Here is a 24291-nt window from a genome sequence, read left to right as displayed (position 1 = left end):
GAGACTGCAAAAGCCCACACATTATCTATAAAGGATGGTAACCCATTACTTTCACAGTCTCCTCCTCTAACAGTCATTCTTTTTGTTACATATTCTGTACTATCATTGCCTTCAACCATTTTGTTTTTTAAACTCAGTTTTTTCACATTTTTAACAAAATTGTTCCAGTGAACTTCATTTCTTTTATATTTGTTCATTATATTATCATTTCTTTACTTTTGTTTATTAATCAAGCAAAATATACTATACTTCAACATCATTTCATAATTTCTCATACTCCATTAATTTTTCCTTTTAAAATCATAATGTCAGTACTTTCCCATGAACCAGTGCCTCATTTATTAACTAACAGGAGAGACTCAAAAGTTTTGGCCATTCCATTCTTAAGTTCACTCAAGTATTTGATTTATTTTTGAAGAGTAATAGTTTTGAAACTTTTGAGAGATTGGAGGAAAGAAAAATTTTTAAATACTTACATATTTATTGTCACACATAGACAACAGTACATATCAGATGGCATACAGCAGTCATAATTCATTCACAGAAGGAAGCTCAGTCACCCATTTGTAAGTGAAATTATTGTGCAAAAGTACAATACTGGAAGTTTAATGTGCAACTTCTCATTTTATAGTTCACATGGCATGCAAATTACTTAAACATGAAAAAGTTTCACATCAACTCTTACTGTGTTTTTGTAATTCTTATATTAACAAAAACTGGGAATACCTATTATGCATGTCATGTTTTTCCTCAATTTCCTTTACGTGGAAGTTTCAGTGTGCATAACAAGAATCTAATGCCAAAATCTAAAAGACAAATTATTTGTTCAGTTACAAATAGTTGAATGACTAGCTATAAGACCTCATTTCTAAACTTACCAGTTCATGAGATATTCTATAATAAACTCATTAAATTTTCAGTCCCTTGATACAGGTGCATGCATGTCAATCACATTATTATGCTAAAAATATAAACATTCACCAATTCAAATACACAAACTAATGTGAACGTTCTTTCATCTACTACATGCCTATATAAACTGTAACCACAGATGGGTATACCCTTAATCAAAATTTTGACAGATGCAATTGATGTCTTCATGTAGTCCAAATTAATCGTATTTTACAGTTTTATATGAAACTCCTCTTTCCGTATCAGCAATATTCTACACAAATAAATTGCAGAAATAGGTGAAATTCAGTCCACTTAATTTCTTAAAGGACAAAAAAAAAAAAAAATCTTAACCCATCAGATTTCATGCATGTATTACACAAATCACCATGAATTTCATCTAAAACATGTAACGTTGTTTTACAGTGTTTTTTAAGCTAAGGTAGCTTAGAGATTTGTAGTTTCCATTGTATTATCTTTCTATAAATGCTCATGTTGAAAGTTCCAGTAGTTATGTGAAAGCATGCCCAACCAATAATAATAAAAAAATATACACACTTTAAATAAATGAAATCCAGGGCATGCCACATACACGTTATTTCCAATAGTGCTATGATCAATTTTTTTTTCTGCAAAATCACATTCCACTGTTCATATATTCATAGAAATTTTTCGGAACAACCTATTCTAGTGAATAGCACCAACTTTATCTTAGTTATGCTCTCAGAGCACTTACAATGCAATGCATATATTTTGTAGTTAGAGTCCTTGGGACTTGCAAAGAATATCCCTTAATTTTCTCTTTAGCCATTTTTGATGCTTCAATTGTTTAAAATATTCAAAATTAACTTTTGTTACACAATTTTACTCTTTGCAATACTAAAAAAAATGTTTCTCATGACCTAGCTATATCTGTCTTTTTCCATTATTTGATATTCTTCCATTTTTTGATACTTGTACTGACCTTTAAAACACCATTAACTCCAAAATATGATGTTCATTCTAATAAGTTTCACACTGGTGGCAGCTGCAGAAAGAACAAAACCTTAAGCAACATTCTGGTAGACATATATATACAGGTTCTGTATATATACTGGTGTATTATTTTATTTGCTGATAACATACCATTGTTAAATGATCATTCTGGTAGAAATACATATACAGGTACTGTATATATACTGGTGTATTATATATTTGCTAATAAAACACCATTGCTAAATGAATCTTTGCAAAGAGTTGTAGATTTATTTTTGGCTTGGAGAATGTTTACTATGGTAATGAGGCATTTCTGGATGAAAGACAGGTAAATCATATAAATAACATTTCTATTACAAAATATTTAGATCAGGGTGTGGCATTTACATGTGACACATTTATATTGTATATATTTTTCAGAAACAGAAAATTATTTCATTTAGCAATTATGGTTGAAGCCTTGGGGATTTGAATGATGGATCATTACAATGTACCAACCTGGATAAAAAGTGTAAAACTATATAAATTGGGTTCAGTTGTTGCAAATTAGCAAGCAAGAAGGAATTTCCACGTAGAAATACCCCTTGTAACACCATTCTCTGAGTTTGAATGACACAAGGCATTTCTCTGAAAACTCCTTCCAGAATGCTTGTTGAGTTGTGACAACAGTGTAATTTAATGGTGAGTTCTACAATTCTAATCCAGGTTGGCGTGTCACAATGTTCCATCATTCAAATCACTAAGGCTTCACCTGAAATACATGAAAATAAATGCTTAATCAATTATAAAGATATTTCTGAAAGGTATATACAATTCAAAGGTGTCATATAAATGCCACAAAATGTAGAAAGTATCTTTAAAAAGACTGAGACTCTGAGAATACTCTCCAAATTATTTTCTTACTATAATTAATGGAAAGCTAAATATACATAAAGTGAGAAACAGCATGCTATTTTTCCAGGTAAGGTGCAAGACATCATATCAGGGCAATTCCCCTAAGTCATTTCCCCCACTCAGATAATTATTCCCAACAATCCCAAATCCAGAATGCTTGTAAACTCTGTAATATATACATATGGTAGACATATAAACAATAATCCATTTTGGTTAGGTTTAGTTAAGTCAGGTTAGATTATGGGGTGAATTGTCCCAGTAGTTACTGACCAGGCAGTGAGGGAAATGGAGGGGAATTATCTGGGAAGGTGCTGTCCAGCAGGAATTATCCTAAAACTGCAAAGCATATTGATGGAATATATGCTTCATATCTGTGAAAATGATAAATTTAGAGGGACATATTAAACATAATTATAACAATAGGGTAATAAGCATTTAAGGGTTGTGCTCCATATACTTTCACATGGTATAACGCGATCAAAAAATATAAAAATCCACAGCGCTGAGAGAGTAACAATGTTTTAAAAAAAAAGAAATACATCAATATAGTAAAAAAATATACTCTATGTAATCTACTGTTTTCTGAGAGATGTTAAATATTTGGAAGTTGTTTTATAAGTCTTAATGAAAATTATGCTATTTACTTTGAAGATCTATATAGAATAAAACTGAAAACGCATATCTTATAAGAATGAGCAGAATGTACTACAAGTCTTTTATGAAATATTTCCTTCAAGTGTTGCTAATTTTTCCATATAAAGCCTTTCCTTTTTTGTTGGAAAATTTTGAGGAACTTTCATATTCTCTGATAATTGTACGCAAATGGCTCTTGGAATAAAAATCTGTAAAGGTTCACTTTAGGTACACCAAAGAAATAGCTTTGGAATACAGTTGATTTTGGAGAAGCTGTAGGAAACCCAGGATGAGGGGTCCTAGGGTTGTATAGTGACAGTAACAACAGATGAGCATACAGATACATATCCCAACTTAGGTGTTTTATTGGGCTTTGCATACTTGTGGTTACTCTAAGTGAAAAGTTACCTTCAGCAAAGCTTTATCATTGTCAGTGGATTAAAAGGAGTACTATTTCCATAAGAACCTTCTCCCTCAAAAGGAGTCCATCATTCCTTGCCTCTGATTAGAATGCAGCCTTGAAGCAGCAGGGAACCCATAAACAGGATCCTGCAGTTAAATAACGATAATAATAATTTTTTCTCATACTTACCGCTTCCCTCATCATGAGTTAGGTAGCATCAAGAACAGATGAAAGAGCATTAGGGGGAAAATAATAATGATAATATTAATATCCCTGGGGATAGGGGAGAAAGAATACTTACCACTTATTCCTTGCGTGTCGTACAAGGCGACTAAAATGGGAGGGAGCATGAGGGCTGGAAATCCTCCCCTTTCATTGTTACATTTCCAAAAGAATGAATAGAGAAGGGGGCCAAGTGAGGATATTCCCTCTGGCTCAGTCCTCTGTTCTTAACGCTACCTTGCTAACATAGGAAATGGTGAATATGTAAGTATACATATGAAATATCATTAATAATTCAGTAACAATAATAAAGCAGCATGTGCTTGATACCCAGTTAATGACCATCCCTGATGAGAGTATGAATAGCTAGGTTGGCTGTGAGCTGACTGCACTTGCCACGATTTAAACCCAGGCCTGCATAACTGATAGTCAACAATGCTAACTTTTACCCCACAGGGGCTCATTGATTATCAAAATGAAAAATATCCAAATCATCTTCCACCACTCTTATTCTATTCTCCACTTACTGTACTATACAAAAAAAATCACATATTTCAAAGCTATTTCTTTGGTGCACATAAACTGGACCAGTATCAAAAATCTTTAATGGAACCCTGTTTAAGAATCTCACTGTATTTGGTAAAATAAAAGCAGTTTATAATTGGTTCAAGTCACAAAGCACTTATTCTTAACGGAAAAAGTCAAAATCTTTGACATGATAAGCCTTAACATAAATGCTGCCTGATATTTAGCTCTGCATAGTGCCATTACCGCACTGATAGAGTGACTCCTTGGACCAAACGATTGCACTCGTGCAAGGTTACACGACTACATGCCCATATTGCAATGGAGCTGATTGTTTATTACAATCAGTATTCTATGCAAGTTTACAGGTTCTGTTATCTACCTTTGTGCTAACAGTGTACAGACATATAATCAACAATAAGAGATAAATACTACAGCTAAACCAATCAGATCTTGGTAAATGCTCTTTTACCAATTTATACAACCTTTATAAATGTGAGATCTTGGTAAATGCAGTTAATGAATCTACTAAATATTTAAAACATTACAAATCTGAAGTTTCCTCTCATTAATTAAGTCCAAGAGTACTCAAATCACACAATGAAAAAATTTCTTCCTTCATCAAAGGAAAGAATGCAATACAGTAAGGTATATATGTAAAGGTAAACAATAGTATGTCTACAATCACAACTGATGTAAGTTTACATTTTCTGTTGCAACACTATGGGTTTGAACAGTCAAGTAATCACAACCAAAAATAGAACATGCTTTTGCAGTGTTCTTTTTTTGTACCAACTTCTTGTTGCAGTAAACCTTCAGTCAACCAAACTGTTTTGGAAAAGTGTATGATGAATGGATGTCAATCCTAGAAATGCTACATGATGCAGTTATATAACGTAATATAAATTCTTTAAAGGTTGAAGGAATGTTACCTAATACAAGTACACATGGCTGGTCACTGTCATGTCAAAGAGCTTGGATTAGCAAACCCTCTTTGCTTGGGAGGTTGCTTCCCCATGAAGTCAGAATTGGTGTGTAACACATTAACTTTATAAACATTGTATTGAAAGAATTATGAAGCAGGTTATCATGATAGCTTTTCCTACAACCAGTATATTTTTTCAACAAAATTATCCTCATTAAACATCCATTTGCACCTCAAACATATAAACACATTCAAACTTTTCTGACTCACTTTAGTCATCTGTAAATTCTGCTTCACTATCATCTGATCAGGTAAACGATTACTGTGCTCATTTCAGAAATTCAGGTCTAATCATCTCTGCACAGCAGGCCCCTAAAGACAGGACAGATGATTGCCATATTTCAATTTACAGTCCATAGCACTCTTAATCCATTTAAAAGAAGCCTACGTAAAATGAGAGGTTATTGCCTTCAACTTGATTCACAATGTGGTGTGCTTGCTGTTTTGAAAATGCTAAGGAAAAGTTTCACAAGCATAAAAGTTTTCTATATCAGAAACAAAATATTCTCATTATTGGACTTAACAAATAAGATCACAATACTCTGGAAGCAGCAAGTCACTGAGGAATGTAAATTCATTGCAATAGTACCTCAAGAATGCACATCTACGGTAAACTTTTTGGAAGTTAGACAGTAGTTATGAATAGGAGATTGCCTTAGTTTTTCAGTTATTTCCACCTACATATGGTACAGTTGATGAGCCATAGTATATACTGTATGCATTGATTGCTCTGTGTCAACCTGTAGGAGTTATAAAACCAATTTATTTCAAAATAATTCCTTACATGTTGAAAGGAGGGATGGTAGTTAGGTTGTATTTTTTGTTGAGGAAAATTTCACAAAAATGTCTACAACTCAATGCAAGGATAACAAACACATACAAGCATTTTTGTTAGATTAATAAAACTTAAGCATGGACAGGCTGATATTTGATTCTGCTAAAGAGGGCTAAGCTGTTTGTTTACCTTATGAAGCTTGTATAAACTGAGCAGGACTAAGTATGAAGCATGGTAGGTTAACCTGTGCAACCCAGCTGATTAGCAAAATAACATTGCAAATTGATGAGGTTCAACTGCTATACAAATCATCTGTGTTGGGTTCAGAGGTGTTTTATTCCCACTGTTTGTGTCTGAAGAAGTATTGAAATATACAGTTTAGGTCAGCTTTTTGCCTTAAACATCTGATTTTCAAGACTACTATATGAACGATATTATTCCACATATACACAATTGACCAAGACTGCATTTTCTGAGGAAATGGGTAGGTATCCATAATATACAGTAGCATGTAAATTTTTTTTAAATTCTGGTGTGATAGCAATGTTTAAAGCACTCAACAATTAAGCTCAAAGTTAGAGATCTGACCCTCACTTACATTTACTTTAGAAAATGTGCCCTCAGTTCATTCAGCTGTAAATGGACACCTGGTCCCTATGACTAGAGAATCAAAAACAGCTGGATTTAATAACAGCCACATAATCTTTTATGTACCAGTGGATACAAAATTGTTGTGCTCTGAATTATGTCTGCCCTACACTAGACAAAACTGGTATGGGAACTAGGATGGTGGGGAAAATATAAACTGCACGAAAATCTATCTGATAGGTTGTGGAAATAGAAAATAGTGTATTTTTGTAATTCATCCGATCTTATGGAGGAAGCACTTCAAAAACAATTCAGCCGATCTTAAGGAGGAAGTATTTCAAAAACAAACACTGAAGTTAGGTCATATTTTCCACAGTTAAGGCCACAATACTTATAGTTTGCTTTACTGGTAATCCTATTCAAGAACACAGTTGTATGAGAGAGAAATGATGTGAAATCATCATTAGGAAAAGTGTTATGGTTCTAAAAAATATTCCTTTATTCCTTCTGTATCTGTTTCTCCTTACTTCTTTTTGAACAGTCAATCACTAAATTTTCAATCTAAGAAACAAATAATTGAGAGTCCCACATCTTGCCCATTTACGAACACATTTATGAGTAAAATTAGCAAATCACACTTCCACTAACAATCTGGATTCAGTGCCAGCAATAAAAAATATTGAACAATAGCACAGCTCAACTTCAGGAACTAGACTAAGGCAAAAACAACAAGTGTTATACACTGCCACCTTATTTGGCATCGTGAAAAAGTAACTTTCCCAGAAATGTAGCAGAGCTGATACATTATTTAAAACAGTAAGTGTGATTTAGTAGATGCTCATTGTACACTCCCTGTACTTTCCCATTTAGAAATAAAACCAGCTTTTGTTGTTTGGCACTCACCAGGCATTCTTAATCTCAAGATTTACTGAGGCAGTTCTTAAATAATGGAAGTGTACTTTTATATCTACAATGATGCATTTAAATTTAAAGGATGAAATTGTTTAAGCTGATTTTGCTTTATCTCCTTTCTACTTTAAAGGGCTTTAACCACCTCAGATGGAAAAAAGAATGTGGTACCACAGTATAGTTTTTTGTTTCTCAAATATATATTATTTATATTCTTATTTTACATAATTGCACATCATAACTTTTCTCTTTCTCACTTTATTCACCATTTATCATTTGACAGTGTTCCTCAACAAATCCTCACAAAAGATACTTGACACTACCCTCCCAACAATGACAAAACGTAGGTGGCCAGTTACATAACCTGCTGCCATGCCAGAGCACTCACAATGGTGTCATCTCCAATGCCTTAAAACTCAACAAGTTAGTTCCTCATTTCTTCCTCAATGACCTCCCATTACACTCAGCAAGCCACAACATGAATGTCCTGTCATATACAGACAACTACACAATCACATCACAACATCCAGACACCACATTAGTGACAACAAACATGCCACATGACATTACACAATTGTAACACTGGCTCACAGTTAACAGAATGGCTGCATTTCTAAAGAAGCCTTCATTATCCCTGCAAGGATAAGACCCCAGCTCATATCCTCCAGTCACCTTGAGTGGACAGTCACTCCCACTGAACAAAACACCAACCAATTTAGGCATCACATAATTCACTCACTACACCACAATATTTCAACATAAAAGAAACAGACAAACTGAACACCCTTAGAACACAAACTGGCACCACATTTGGACAAGAAAAAGTATCTCTTGGCATCCTCTATAAAAAATTCATCCACTCCAATGTAAACTATGCTTCATTGCCTGGTTTTCCATCCTCTCAAAACTGCAGACCCACAAAGTAGAGTGCTCAGATCAGTTAGTGGCTGCCTTGTGACAAAAACTCAACACCTACACAAGGAAACAAAGATCCTCCAAATACAATCCCATGTTAACATGCTTGGCACTCAGTTCTAAGCAACAGCACTGGATACCTTCCACCCAAATCACTCTATTTGTAATCATCAACCCCAAAGTAGAAATAAAAAGTTTACCCCTGCCTCACACTTCAAGTCTCCACAAAGCTTATCCCTGCCTCACACTTCAAGTCTCCACAAAGCTTATCCCTGCCTCACACTTCAAGTCTCCACAAAGCTTATCCCTGCCTCACACTTCAGCAATCTCTTTTCACACATCCCACCATCCCAACAAATATAACACTGACAAAACACGTACACAGTGAAATAACTCATCAAGTACTACCAACTGAGTCTTAAAACTCCAACCCACCAGATATCCACCCATTTGAAGCAGCGCTTCCCTCACAAACATGAGTTGCACTTTCCCATCTGTGCTCCAGACATCACTTATCCTGACAGCACTAGAAACACCATTTCAAGATCTCCCAAGACTCGTCATGCCCACAATACAACTACCACAACGAAGACATCAAGCACTTGCTACTCCGTTGCCCTACCCTCTCTACATAAAGATGCTTACATAACATCAATCTACTTTATGACCTATGGTATTGACTAGTGGATGTAGCTGGCTTCCTGAGTGCTTCAGGAGCCTCATAAAGAAAGAAGGGAATCCTGGGGCATATAGAATGTAACAAGGTATTGCCAGACTCTGCATGGAGCTTGTGGTTCACCACAGGTCAAAAGTTGCCTTCAATGAGATTTTATCACTGTCAGTTGACAAAAGGGAGTACTTGTTCCAAATGAGTCCATCACTTCCCTGCTTTTGATCATAGCACAGCCTTGAGGTTGCAGGGGCTCCATAAAAGGATTCCTAGAGTTTTATAACTGCATAATTGTGAATTTATTTCATAGTCATTTGCTTCTCCTAACTTAGTGAGTTTACATCACAAACAAATGAACAAGGACCTTTGCATACATCCACCCTCTAGCTATCATGTAAGTTCTTAATATACTGCAACAATAGCCTATCATCCATATCTATGTTCCACAGACTATTACATGGTTTAACTTGACTACTTCATGTGCCCTAGTTCAGTGCATATCACCTTTCCCCCACAAATTCATCCAATCCCATGCATGCCTCTCACTCCCTGAATGTTCAGGCCACAGTGCTCAAACGCCTCCATCACTCCATCTTTCCATCTGATCCTTGGTCTACACTCAAACCTGGGCCCATGGCAGAAGGCACAATAAGGAGGTGACATACAAAATGGAAGTCAACTATGTAGTCGTTGATACCTAGGGGTACATTAGTATATTTTAGCACTGGAATGGTTGAACATCACATAGAAGCACATTTTGATAGTTGACTAATGGAAGGAAGAAATGAAATGCCACTTTATGACTTAACGAAACATGCAGGTAGATTAACAATCTAATGTTTTAATCAAGATAGTCGTTGCTTTTTGTTTACTTTGTTACATTTAATAAGGGCTAGGAATACTTATGAATATGCTTTAGTGTTTTCAGTTATCACGTGTTTGTTTAATTATGAACTCAAGTTAATTTTTTTGGCATTACCTTTACGGTTAAAGTAGCAGCATTTCCTTTCATGATTCTGTATAAAACTGGTCTTCCCCAGAAAGGTGAGAATAAAGAGTATAGATACTGAAGGTCTAAAAAAGATTTAGAAAGTAAGACAAAAAGAAGTACTTAGCATTTAAGTCATCTGACTGATTTCATTTGTAAATAAAAGATTTCAGACATTTGATGAATACAGCTTGTCTTCATATCAAGCTATTCTTATGAATTTGAGCAAGAGACAAAAAAAAAAAAAAAAAAAAAGGTGGGGGTGAATATACCATTCTGTAAGTAAGATAGTTTTTAAACTCCAGCTGCTTCATGCATTAAATCTATAATCTGATACATTTTACATATCAGTGAAATTAATATATCTTTACATATGCACTATCTGGAGATGCTTAGTGTATGAATTATGAATTGCAAACATGCAATACAGAAATTATTAAATTTACTACATGTCTTTTATCTAACTGACATCAGGATAGAAAATAGAAAATTCTGTTTAACCAGACTCTTACAACAGTACAGTCTATCTCCAAAAGTGACAAGTGATCATGCCACACATTAAAATAAAAGTTTAGAGTTGCATCTTTCCAAACTATTGATGCATTCTAAGATCTGGATTATCATTATCACCAAAACCATTGTCTGTAATTCAATTATGCTCTAGTTCTGAAACATAAGGAAAGTTTCATGAATGATATAATGCATACAGCTATGCTCATGTCACGTTAATACACATTCATTTTAGTACACTGCTAAGAGCAAGCTTTGATGACTTAGAGGGAGAATCAAAGATAAATGGCCATGGGAATGTCAAAGGAGGTAAAACAAGAAAAATTCAAATGATTTGTACTAAAGTTAAAAGCAAGGCACTTAAGTTTTCACAGACGTTAAAGTACATAAAAAAGAATTTCCCTTGTATTCATAATGTCTTCATTTAATTCACAAAATCCAAAAAACAATGGAGCTATCAAAATGTGTAGTTTGTCAATACTTACACCATATTAAATAACCTAAAAGGATTTTATAACTATGACAACCAAGTGAAATCATGATGAAAATCTGGGCATAAAATTATAACAAACAAGATATGCCTATATAAGTACACCCCCTCCCCCCAAAAAAACACTCGTGTAGAAAAACATTATCTATGCAGATATGACAAGAAAAAAAAAGGAAATGCAAAAAAAAAAAATCATACAATTCTTGACCTACTGAGTATTATGCACAAACTAACTCAGGAGATGCAGTGCTCCATAATGGGCTGTACAATCTTGATTTGAGATGCAATATTTCAAAATGGGTTTTATAATCTTAATTAACAAAAGAAGCAATTATCAAACATTAAAAGTGGTTTTAACAGACTAATGTTTACTGAGATAAAAGAATGCTTATTATTAAAAAACAGTATATTTATACAAAAGAATACGAAAAAATGTAGATACTAACTACAACATTAATCTGGAACTCAACAACAATTGCGCTTTAACACATTCTAAATGCTTAAACTTATCAAACAAAGCATGTATGCAACCTGAAAACTGAATGATTCATAACAATTCAGTTACAAATCTACAGTTCTATACTACAGTTTAACACATCAAATGTCATCCATTTAAAAACAACTGCAATACATCCCAATATCATTTTATGTCCTCTAATAAACTAGCAAGAATAAATCGTGAGATGTGATAAAATTCTTGACTACCAAAAGCATCAGTGTCAAAATTCTTGCAAAAATTAGACATAAAGTGAATCATCTAAAATAAACAAGATGCTATTACTTTTTAGCTGTTATGTAAAGTGAGGGCTGGTCTCATAAATGATGAGTAAGGTAACAAAACTAAAATAGTTACTATTTTAGTAACTAATTGAAGAATGTATTCATGGTAACATGGCATGTGGTTAATGGCTACTTTCACTTACATGCATTCATGCAGAATCAGTTATTTAAAAGCATGCCTGTGTTTCTAAAAATAGCAATAAGCAACTTTTCAGCTTAATTACATTACTGATGATTGAATTTTACACATATAATACTGAGCTTGTGTTCTTATTAGTGGAAAGAAGTAAAGAATTTATGAATTCATATAGGTATCTACTTCTGAACATAGCTGGCAATGCAAAGTGAACACCTACAAGTCAAATTGTGAAAGATAATTTCTCACACCAGTTTAGGTTATAATTACGACCTTGTTTATGAGAGTATATATTTAAGACACTGGTATTCTAATGTTGATCTTCATCAGGTTTGCAATCCCAGCGATGATGCACTTCAGGTGTAAAGTTGATGATTCGCACATGTGTTGCTTGGTACTTCTCTCGTTTAGGGGGTATGGGACACAAGCGATAAGTCACTTCATCTCCTTCTTGAGGTACATACTCTCCTTCAATGCTGTAAACATAATTGCCAATATGACTGGTCTAGTCTATCATCTAAACAAGTATTTGCAAAACATATGCAATATCTGTATGGTAATGGAGCACATAAGCAATAACGAGAGAAAAAAGTTTTGATAAGCTTCTTCCTGTTATGTAACATTGAGAGAGATGGAAGGGTAGGGCCAAACGTTGTGCAAAAAAAACCTATGGAATTACAAAATAGCTATGCTGTGCTGACCACTAAACTTTCTAATGAAATCAAAACCAATCTCAGTTCTAATGACTGTCAATTTGTCACCATGGAAAATTATATTAAAAAGAAAAGCATTAAAATGTATAACAGAGGTCCCTTGCTTACCACAGTATTGCTAAACACAGTTCAGAGTATATTTGCTTCAAATAATGTACAATTACACCACATTTTAAAGGACTGACTGGGAGAAGGTAATCCATTAGAAGCCTAATACTGTTACAACCTGAAACTTCCCCAAAGGGCACAAGAAATTCACAGATCCCTACATGAACTGCAGAGTAACTTGTCTGATGATGACGATGTAGTATATAGGTCAACCCACCAAGGTTGAGTTCAGGGATCACTAAACACTACTCAAAATCATAATCAGAATCACCTTCTGGTCAGACAATGTGTCAAACACACAAGCTTAATGTTTTCAAGTCAGACTGTTCTCACATATATAGCAAACCAGGAATATTAATTGAATTTAAACTGACTTTTGAAATGGCAACCATCTGCAGGTGGAATATGATTCCAAATCTAAATGTTAATAAGATTCGATGCATTTCAAAACGCATTATGATCAAAAAGAATATTTGTAACAAAATTAAAATTATGACTTTTTTAATCTGTTGCTACTGCAGGGTCTTTGTGTTGTTCTAAAAATTTGTACCCTAATTCTCGAGTGGTGCTATCAGGAAATATCACTCTATAAGCTGGAACTATACGAGACTTCTTATACAGAAGTCTCGTATATATTTTAGTCAGTGCTGTGGTTGTTTGGGGTGGGGAGATCTGAAAGTATAGGCAATTGAAATTTGAGGTAGTGGTATGCTTTTTAATATCTTCTTGAGTTTGATGGTTGGTTATGGAGTAATTTCGATGGGAAGGGTCTTGTGCACCTGCCAAGAACTGAATGCTGGGCAGATTAAAGTGGGATTGTATTGGGAAGATCTTTGTTACTTGTGTAGGCATTAAGTATTTGTGGTTGCTAGGCAACCAATGATCAGTCTGAGTACTCTAATTTGTGTAGTTTGCAGCTTTGTTATATTTGCTTTTGACGGGATGGATGTCCAGGAAGGTGGGGCATATTTCAAGGTAGAGCATATAAAGAGTTTGTGGAAGATACTAAGGATTCTTTCTCTTGTTCAAATCTGGTACCAGTAAGTGTTCTGAGAGCATTTAATTTGTTATGGGTTTTGTGTTGATGAGGTGAAGAGAGAAAATGTCATTTATGTGTCGTAGATGTGTAGTGAAAGGGTAAATTTTGCATAGCAATTTTTCATATCAGTATTGTGTAATGGTTTCGTGGTTCAATAACTATCTTATGCTATAACAACTAAAATGAATGAAAATTAATATTTCGAGATAAAAAGCATAACAGAATCATGCCTCCAACACATCAAAAGACAACCAAAGTGTATGAAGTAAAACAATGATGGTGATCCAGAGGTCAATTACTACTTATCTGCCAATTCATGCAATGCAGAAGCATCAACCTGAAGAGAGTGACTGAAAGTTAACAATCAAAGCAAATAATATAATGTATAATTACAAAATTAACTTAAAAGTTTTGGCAAAGTTTTTCTATCAGTTTAATAAAACCCACAAAAACTTGTTCAGTATATATGTAATTAGGTTCTTGGCTGAACTTACTGAATGTAAGAATCAACAACAAGCACCTCTACTGGTGCAAGTTGTACAAAAATACAAGGTATTTCTATGTTGCAAACATAGAGTAACAGAATTATTTGGCTCATTTCTTAGCAAGTGCCAATAATATAATGGGCTAAATTACAACCATCTAAAAAAAGAGCTCGCATCACTTGCAATTTATAGTCAGTATATGCAAAACTAATAATAAATTTCACCTGGAATGACCCTGAGGTCTACCATCAACAACAAATATAAATCTGTTTAAGGCCTGATTCCCTATTTTCAAATGATTTCCTCTTATTTTCAACTAAAACATAAGGACCCATCAAAACAGACTGTTATCACAAAGGTTAAAGGACTCGGTGATCTATTGGGTTGTTTGAAATGGTGCAATTAATCATTTTTGAATACATAAAAAAACAGGGCAGATTACAAGAGTAATAAACAGTTTATTCAGAGACTATCATAAACCTACCTATTTGTGATTTACAATATTATGATGACTTACTCTGAAATATGAAGGAAGAGATCATCTGCGCCATCATCTGGTGTTATGAAGCCATGGCCTTTTGATCGGCAAAAATACTTCACCTTCCCCTTAACATCAGGATTACTGTTGGCTATGTCTGTCCTGTGGATGCCATAGTGCACAATTATGGTCTTGGCTTTTTCAAAATGGTGATAAAAAACATCAGTCCTGTATAAAACATATTAATGTACTGCTTCTGCAAAGTATTTTGTAAATACAGCCAGCAGATTTTTCTGATGAGCTTTTGATATGAATATTTTGAGCAATATTGGTATTGCTGAAAGCTACACTCATATTTAAGGCTTTAAGTACCCTTAGAATGTAGCTTTCACATAATCATCAACTCATTCATTAAGTAAGAGCCTACTGAACAGCAGTGTATGAAAAGAAAGATACATACACTTTATCCATATCACTAACTGGTTATGATTTGAGTTTTGAAGGCAATTGTAAGCATTTGGGTGCATGTGTTTGGTAAGACTTCCATCATTTTTGCCTATTTATCCTAAATTTTTCTAAATATGTAAATAATCATTAATTCATGCCTTAAGTAAGAACCTACTGAAGAAAAATACAATTTACATAGTGTAGTGTGACAATATCTTACTGAATTGTTTAAAGAGATTCTTTAAAAAGTTTTACAGAATAACTTAATATGTACCGTTTGTTATTAACATTTTACTATTTCTCTCTTTAGTTGCTGATAATGACTTGATATGATGAAACACCATGAAATAAAGATTGTGTTCATCATAATCCTGGTATTCTCTTTCTCATAAAATAATATCATATACTATCTTTAGCATTTATATATCAGTAGGCCATAATATATGATTACTTTCTCAATAAAAAGATGCTGCAAAAATAAAGCAAGAAGCAAAGATTATTTCCTTACGTAGACTTAGTGCGGTTGCGTCTGGTAATGATAGGTGAAGGAATCTGCAAGAGAAGCCCCTTGTTGGGGCTGTCTGGAGTGAGGCTGCCTGGTGATGACATAGAGTAAGCTGTAAAGAGAAAAATACAGAATGATCCTTCTGTAAAACAAAAACATAACTATACAACAAAAATTATAGATATTCAGTCACCACAATCACCTCTTACATTTGTATCAATTGTTATTAGTCTCAATATTATTATGATTACAGTATACAACTAATCTTAATAATTTACCAGTACAGATACAATTCTGAATTTATATAAAAGTTTTACGTATAAACATTTCATGCCTCCAATCTCTGAAAGAAATCTCACCAATATCATTTTAGAAAGCTTCCCATGCATATCATATATTGTATATAAAAGTCTCAATCATGTAACAACCAAAATTTACCTTTAAAGCAACTCTGTCAAGTTAGGATGCAGAGCTAGAATCACCCCAAATGTGAGAGCAACAAAAAGGATAGGGGTGAGTGTTTAAGCTACAGAGGCATAAGTTTGTTGAGTATTCCTGGAAAATTGTATGGGACTGACTAAGAGGGTGAAGGCATGTACAGACCATCAGATTGGGGAGGAGCAGTGTGGTTTCAGAAGTGGTAGAGGATGTGAGGATCAGGTGTTTGCTATGAAGAATGTGTGTGAGAAATTAGAAAAAAACAGATGGATTTGTATGTGACATTTATGGATCTGGAGATGGCATATGATTGGGATGATAGAGATGCTTTGTGGAAGGTGCTAGAAGCAGTGAAAAGTTTTTATCAAGGGTGTAAGGCACGTGTACAAGTAGGAAGAGAGGAGAGTGATTGGTTCCCAGTGAAGGTCAGTCTTCGGCAAGAGTGTGTGATGTCCCCATGGTTGAGTTTAATTTGTTTATTGATGGGGTGGTTAGAGACTTAAATGCAAGAGTTTTGGAGAGAGGGGTGAGTATGCAATCTGTTGGGGATGTGAGGGCCTGGGAAGTGAGTCAGTTGTTTTTCACTGATGATAAGCACAGGTGGCTGATTCCATTGAGAAACTGAAGTTGGTGACTGAGTTTGGAAAAGTGTGTGAAAGGAGAAAGTTGTGACTAAATTTAATAAGAGCATGTATTCATTAATTTATTTATTTATTCATTATGATAGCCATTTCCTGCATCACCAAGGCTATTAGGTTCAGTGGGGTTGAGGGACAAGTCAGTTGGGAGGTAAGTTTGAATGGAGAAAAGCTGGAGGAAGTGAAGTGTTTTAAATATCTGGGAGTGGATTTAGCAGCAGATGGAACCATGGAAGTGGAAGTGAGTCACACGGTGGGGGAGGGGGCTAAGGTTCTGGGAGCATTGAAGAATGTGTGGAAGGCGAGAACATTGTCTCGTAGAGCAAAAATGGGTATATTTGAAGGAATAGTGGTTCCAACAATGTTATATGGTTGCAAGGCATGGGCTATAGATATGGTTGTGTGGAGGAGGGTGGATGTGTTGGAAAGATGTTTGAGGACAATATGTGGTGTGAAGTGGTTTGGTCGAGTAAGTATTGAAAGAGTACGAGAGATGTGTGGTAATAAAAAGAGTGTGGTTGAGAGAGCAGAAGAGGGTGTTTTGAAATGGTTTGGTCACATGGAGAGAATAGTGAGGAAAGATTGACAAAGAGGTTATATGTGTCAGAGGTGGGGGGAACGAGGAGAAAGAAGTATGTATACACGCACCTATACATACATATACATACACACACATATATACATATATACGCATGTATATGAGTTGGTGGGTCTTTCTTCGTCTGTTTCCTGGCACTTTCTTGCTAACGCAGGAAGTGGTGATCAAGTATAATAAATATATATGTATGTATATATGGATGATAAGGCCCAGTCCTCTGTTCTTAACGCTACCTTGCTAACGCGGGAAATGGCGAATAGTTTAAAAGAAAGAAATATGGATGAAGGCAGCAAATATGAATATGTACATGTGTATATATATGTATATATCTGTGTATGTATATGTATGTATACGTTGAGATGTATAGGTATGTTTATGTTCATGTGTGGGCGTTTATTGATATACATGTGTATGTGGGTAGGTTGGGCCATTCTTTCATCTGTTTCCGTGTGCTACCTCACTTATGTGGGAGACAGCATCAAAGTATAATAAAAGAATAAATAATAATAATAATAATAATAATAATGATAATAATGATAATAATAATAATAATAATAATAATAATAATAATAATATACACACACACCAAGTCTTTATTCCTATGTATGATGCACACACACAAACACACACACACACACACACACACACACACACACACCAGCCTCAGCCAAGTACCCATTTATTGACTAGTCTCAAAAGTAGGATGAAAACCTGGGTTAGGTGTAGGCCAACTGCCACACCCAGAAATCAAACCCATGTGGATCTGACCCTGATCTGCCTGTGCTGACACTTGGTCAGTAACACTAACCACCCCCTGGAGGTTTTTGATTAACATATGTGACTACTTTTTGTGTGCTTTGAGGAGAGAGTTTTACCATGTGTGTAAATATACACATTTAGGAATAAAGATGTGGTATGTATATATGAGGTGAAGTAACGGGAAAACAAAAGTTTAAAAGTCTCATGCTGACACAAACAGTAATCACACATACAACTTTATGACCAGTGGCACTGCTCAGTGGATGTGGCTGGCTTCCTGAATGCTGCTGAAACCCCATAAAAAGAATTTCTTGGAAAGGAAGTTACGGTATTAATCAAGGTAAAACTTTACCTTAGATTAAGTTAGATGATGTTTTCATAGGTTCTATTGATTTCTGTTTAATGTTTGACTGACTTTTGCATTACATATCCTTACTCATCACTGCCATTCTTAGTGTCATATATTTATTCCTGAAATAAGAATAAAGCTTTAGTGTATGTGTACCTAATCGTACCACTTCTACTATACGTAGTCATTTCTTCCAAACCTATAAAATATTTCTGTGGTGCCCCAAAACATAAATTCACCAAGAACAATTCTACTAGATTTTAGTTAGAGATAATACGCCTAAAGGAAAATGTTATCTCAGTAAAAGAGCAATGGTCCAGACAAATGTGATAATTTTATGGATTTATCATACAGTTATGATGGGCAGAAGCTGGGTACTTTAGTGGGTAAAAAGAATTAAATCGATCAAATTACTGGTGTTACAAACATCCCTGCAACCTGAATACACTAAGCATAGCCATATAACCCATGAGTGAATAGTCAAGGTATTTATTTACTTTCCAGGCACCACATTATCAGTTGATTTTAATAACTTTATCATTTTAAAAAAGAACTGCGGTGTCTCACGAAAATGCAGTGAATGATGCCACTTTTTCAGCCCTCTGTTCAATGAGTTAAAGTAAAAAATAGATTCTCACTTTTCTTGGGTAACTATAAAAGTATTTATTTATGAATTAGGTCACTTCATTCAGTGCCTGCTTAGCTCGGCTAATTTGTCATTCTGTACCAAAAGAGATTTATCTGTGCTAAATGTAGGAGAGATATGTAAAGCTTAGTTTTTCTTAATCTAAGCCCTCTCTATAGAGGTGACCTAAAATTTTAAGATGTGGATGTGAAACTCGATTCTCCCATCAGACATTTATGTATAGCACTCAGTCAACTGCTCTCTGAAGTTTTCCTTTAATTGAAAAATACAGATCACAGAAGTGTTAATGAAAATTAAAAGGAATTAACGTATCAATGTCTAAATTTGCCAATATTCTAGCGATGATAAGCCTTACTTACATAAATATACATATCCAAGGTCATACCAAGCACGAATGCAATCCTTTGACCAACAACTTGCATATAAAAAAAAAAAATGCACGGTTCTCAGTCACTAGAAAGCCAAGGATGCTATAAAAACAATATAACTCGTTAAAGAGGCAATTGCACCTAATCCCCTTATCACTATCAGTATTATCAAAGATCAGCTGAGCCATGTAAACAAACATGAGATGAGGGGGGTGTCGTGTGGGTATAGCAACAGCCCCATTACAACAGTTCTCTATAATTTCTTAGCTCCTTATATAAGTTACAACACCCTTCAACTCATCCATCCATCATTCTCCTATTCTCCCTTCCTCTCTCGAATGTGAAGGAACACTTCTCACCTGCAATTAAGAACCAAAAACGAAGAAAAATAGACGGTGCAGTGATGGTGCGAGTGGGGACTAGCGCTAATACGACGTGACTGTGATGATAACAGCGACCCCGAGCGTGCGCGACCCACGGCAGCAGCTACGGCTCCTTTCCTGGCTCGCCACACAGGGGTAACCATGAACCAGTTTACTCAGAATTCTTAACCCCCAGACCTCAGACTCATGGAAAATCCATCCTCAGGCGCTGGGTAAGTTCGGTTAGTGCCATTTCCGTTGGAGTTGGCACTCTGTTTCATCTTGTTTTTTTGGGGGGGGAGTTTTTCAGGTGTCTTCCCCCCTTTTTTTTGACGTTGTGGAGTGTGGGTCTTTTTGTTGAAATTCAAGTGTTTGAAAGACGATTTCCACAGATGACTGTCGAGTTTTCGAAACTGAGGAGTGGCTATAGTCAAAGATTCAGGTAAAACAACATAAACCTCAACAAAGGAGTGGCTATAAACAGAGCTTCAAGTCAACATAAGCCTGAACAGACAATCCTAGTACATCATATAACTAGATAAGTGCAGTTGTCTACAATTTGTGAATACTTGGATAATGCCTATCGAAGTCTTAATATCACACTTTACAGAAGGAATGAGGAAATGTCAAAGATTTTGAATGGCTGGATGAGGGGACATGACAGAAAAAGTGCTGCATCACATAAGATAAATGCATATCACTGAATTAAACATCTGTTATCTTGATCAGTATAGTCTGTAAAATATTTGAAAGTATTATAAAAGATACTATAATCAAACGCTAGAGGAAAACTTAATATCCTATACATAATATAAAAAGACGACTGCCTACACGTTGACCCCACAACCTTGCCCCTCTTCCCTTTCAAAAAAAAAAAAAAACCCACGATATTCTTAAGAACCCTTTTTTTTTTCTTTTTTTGAAGAACAATTGAAATAGTTAAATGGGACTAATGAGCTCCTGAACAAAAAAAATCCATGCAGTGTGTTATGAAACGGTGACTGAAGTGAGAATGGTCTCTTGTTTTACATTTACAATAGATTAAAAATTAGAAAAGGGAGTTCAGGACTGGTTCCCCTCGACGAACCTAGGAGCAGAGATTCCATTTTTCTCGCATGTCGTCGTGTCTGAGGCTATTGCATATACGTACATAGAGGACTCCTTAAAGGAAAGACATTTGCAGTTTTGCTTGTACACAGTGGCGTATGACGATCTTGAGCTGTTACAAAGGAATACAAGTAAGAGCTGACAGCTGGGTCCTTTCTAGCTTGTTTGTGGTAATGGAAGAAATCCGAGTGGTAAAAATTACAAAAAGCAGATGATGAGAAATAGGAAAGCCTTAACAAAGTTCCACACAGACGACTTGCAGTTATTTCATGGGAAACAGTACGTAGTGCGTGATTGCGATGCCGGTAAAATGGCTTCCCAGAAAGATTTGATTCGTGTAATATACCCCGGGAATCAGTACTCGGTCCTCTTATGTTTATAACTGACATCAGTGGCTATCCTGACTGGATCAACTCTGAAATTTTGATGATTGCAGATGATATAAAACTCTTTAAAGCCATATCAAATGAGGAAGGCCGTATTATGTTCCAGGAAGATTTGTTTTAAGTTGCAAAAGTGGAGTCGGATGTGGTTGCTGAAATTTTACCCGGAAAAACGTCACTGTGTTCTTTGGCCACAAGGGAAACGAACTTATTACATTATATTTCTCACTTATACACTTATTAGTGTGCATTGTGTGTGTATCTTGAACTTATTTAGGTGCATAACTTATTTCAAATAATTTTGTGAAATCTAGTATAACAACATGGTTGCCAGTGCAGAATTTTATATCTATTTTTCAAACGTGACTTTCTGGCATTATCCTTTTGCTTGAACGTAAGTTCCGATCACAAAATGCTCTAAAGAAAATGTAATTTCTTTCTCATACTTACGTTCTAAATATCCTTTTTTTATCAAAAAAGATAGGAAAATATCTGAGTGGATTGCATTTAAGATACTAACTGATCAACACTAAGCAGAATGAGTTAATTGTCTTAAAGAAAAAGAATACCTATCAGTGTGTCAAAAATAATTCAGTTGAAATTACAGTATATGTGTTTAACAGAACTAATTTTCAAATTGATAAGTTATGGACAATTATGAAATCACAACCTGGAGTGCCAAACTTCAAGGCTTTGCTAGTATTAGAAAATGAATTTCAAACAAACCTGTATCACAGTCTACAGTTTCTGAAATCCACTCCTCAGTTGTTAAAGAGAAGAAATTCCAAAATAAAATACGGTAATGAAAAGGTAAGATACGGTGTATAAATCCACGTTGTCAGTATCATTCTGTTACAACATGCATAATGTAAGTTATATCCGATTTCTTCTCTTTACAGAAGAAATTCCCATTTTTATTAATTCAGCAAAAATCGGGTCATTTCAGTTATGAGTGTGTGCAATTAAGGTAGAAGAATGGTTCTTCACCAAGGTGTGAATCATGGCTTTGGACTAGAGGGGTTATGGAGTGACCCCTAAGGTCACTAGCACCACGTGACCTTTAACTGCCGAAAAGGCCAATTGCATTGTTGCTATTATACGGCGTATGGCGATCTTGATATCTTACAGTGCAATACATACATCATCGGATCACTGGGTCCTTTCTAACCTGTTTATGGTAGTGGAAGAAATGAGAGTGATAGATTACAAAAGCAGATAACAAAGAGAAATACGAATTTCCCCCGTGACTTAAAAAGGCGCCAATAATGGCCGCCGTGGACTTTGAATTTGAAGCTAATTATCTATGAACGTATTTATGGCGCTGCTTTCAACCACTCATAACGGTAATTTATTTCATATGTTCTTGCTAACATTTCTATTGTAGAAAAACTAGTGTACATTATTTGAAAAACCCATGAGTTTGTATCCGTTCACATCGATTTCCACACGCGTTTTCTTTAAGAAGAAGCCGATGGAGTGAACTTGTGGAGCGCAAGTAAAGCGAAGAACAAATGAACGCGGCTTTCATTGGAAAATTCACCAGAATATACGACAGCAAAAACGAGCAAGAGGTGTGACTTCAGTTATAATGCTCTCATGCAAATATGTAGTACCACCACGTCCGTCTTCTGAGGTTATTTACTTTTTGATAAGTAACATTTCCAAGCGGTTTGGATATTTTCGCGCTCTAGTGGAACTCTTAGTGAACTCACGAATCGTTCGTGAATTAAAAGACTCCAGGAATTTTTAAGGGGAAGGCAGCCCGGAGACATGCAGAACTGTAAGTAGGATAAGGAGATGGAGAGGGGAGAAAAAGAACCAAAACTGTGAAGGCGAGTTCAACGAAGACTTAGGAGAGTGAAGGGTAAAATGGAGGGCATTCAGGACCATGTGGGTATGGAGGAGGAAGATAATGCAGAATATAGGGTAGAAAAAAGGGGAGAGCCTTCAAGGATCGTGAAGGGAAAGAAAGGGAAGACGCACAGGAAAATTGATGGGAAAAAAAAGGGCGCATGATTTAGAAAGGTGGAAGATGCGGGACTGGGTAGGTAAAGAGGATTCTTTGGACTGAAGTTAAGACCGAGCTTTACTACTATATAATTAAAAAGATAATTTTATTGATGTTCAAACCATAAACCTTGGGGGCACTGGGAACTAAAATGAGTAAGCAGGGTATTATGTAATAAATTTATTTTAAGCTCACCTTAGTAGGGCTAATCTGCAATAAACCAGAGGACGGTATAAAATAGACTTACACTTACTGATGAGAGAATATCATAATAGAAGCAACAGCAAACATATTGATGACACAATTCAAACTTTGGTATTAGACAAAGGTGATTATTTTCCTCTGCTTACAACAAACCAACCCCTTTAAGTGAAAGGTACTGCCATGCTTTTCATTCAAGTCGTTTGCATCTATATCACATTTAACTCTACTATATTCTAAGCAAAAGACAGATATTATAAAATGCGGAAGCGCTGAAAATAGCACAAGAAGCGGAAAGATTCTCCAGTTTAGCAACTCAGCAGGTCCGCGTGTGGCAACGCTGACGACCACAACAATCGCCTGGCCTGGC

At 35.3% G+C, this 24291-nt stretch overlaps 1 protein-coding gene across 3 annotated transcripts; it reads right to left on the bottom strand.

Annotated features, from left to right (window-relative positions):
• Positions 1 to 461: 461 nt before the first annotated feature.
• On the bottom strand, positions 462 to 20381 carry LOC139753290 (cold shock domain-containing protein CG9705-like). Of its 3 annotated transcripts, none has more exons than XM_071669573.1 (4): positions 20220 to 20381; positions 16068 to 16176; positions 15152 to 15274; positions 462 to 12765 (listed from the first exon to the last, which is right to left on the bottom strand). In XM_071669573.1, the coding sequence occupies exons 2-4, from the start codon at positions 16166 to 16168 to the stop codon at positions 12600 to 12602; spliced, it is 390 nt and encodes a 129-aa protein (XP_071525674.1). In that variant the 5' UTR covers positions 16169 to 16176; positions 20220 to 20381; the 3' UTR covers positions 462 to 12599. The 3 variants fall into 3 exon arrangements, with proteins under 3 accessions (XP_071525674.1, XP_071525676.1, XP_071525675.1); XM_071669575.1 differs by lacking the exon at positions 20220 to 20381 and adding an exon at positions 19852 to 19876; XM_071669574.1 differs by lacking the exon at positions 20220 to 20381 and adding an exon at positions 18850 to 18946.
• Between the last annotated feature and the right edge of the window lie 3910 nt (positions 20382 to 24291).

The sequence above is a fragment of the Panulirus ornatus genome, chromosome 14 (assembly GCF_036320965.1).
Source record: "Panulirus ornatus isolate Po-2019 chromosome 14, ASM3632096v1, whole genome shotgun sequence".
In the NCBI taxonomy this organism is placed as follows: Eukaryota; Metazoa; Arthropoda; class Malacostraca; order Decapoda; family Palinuridae; genus Panulirus; species Panulirus ornatus.
This window is presented reverse-complemented; position numbering and strand designations above follow the sequence as displayed.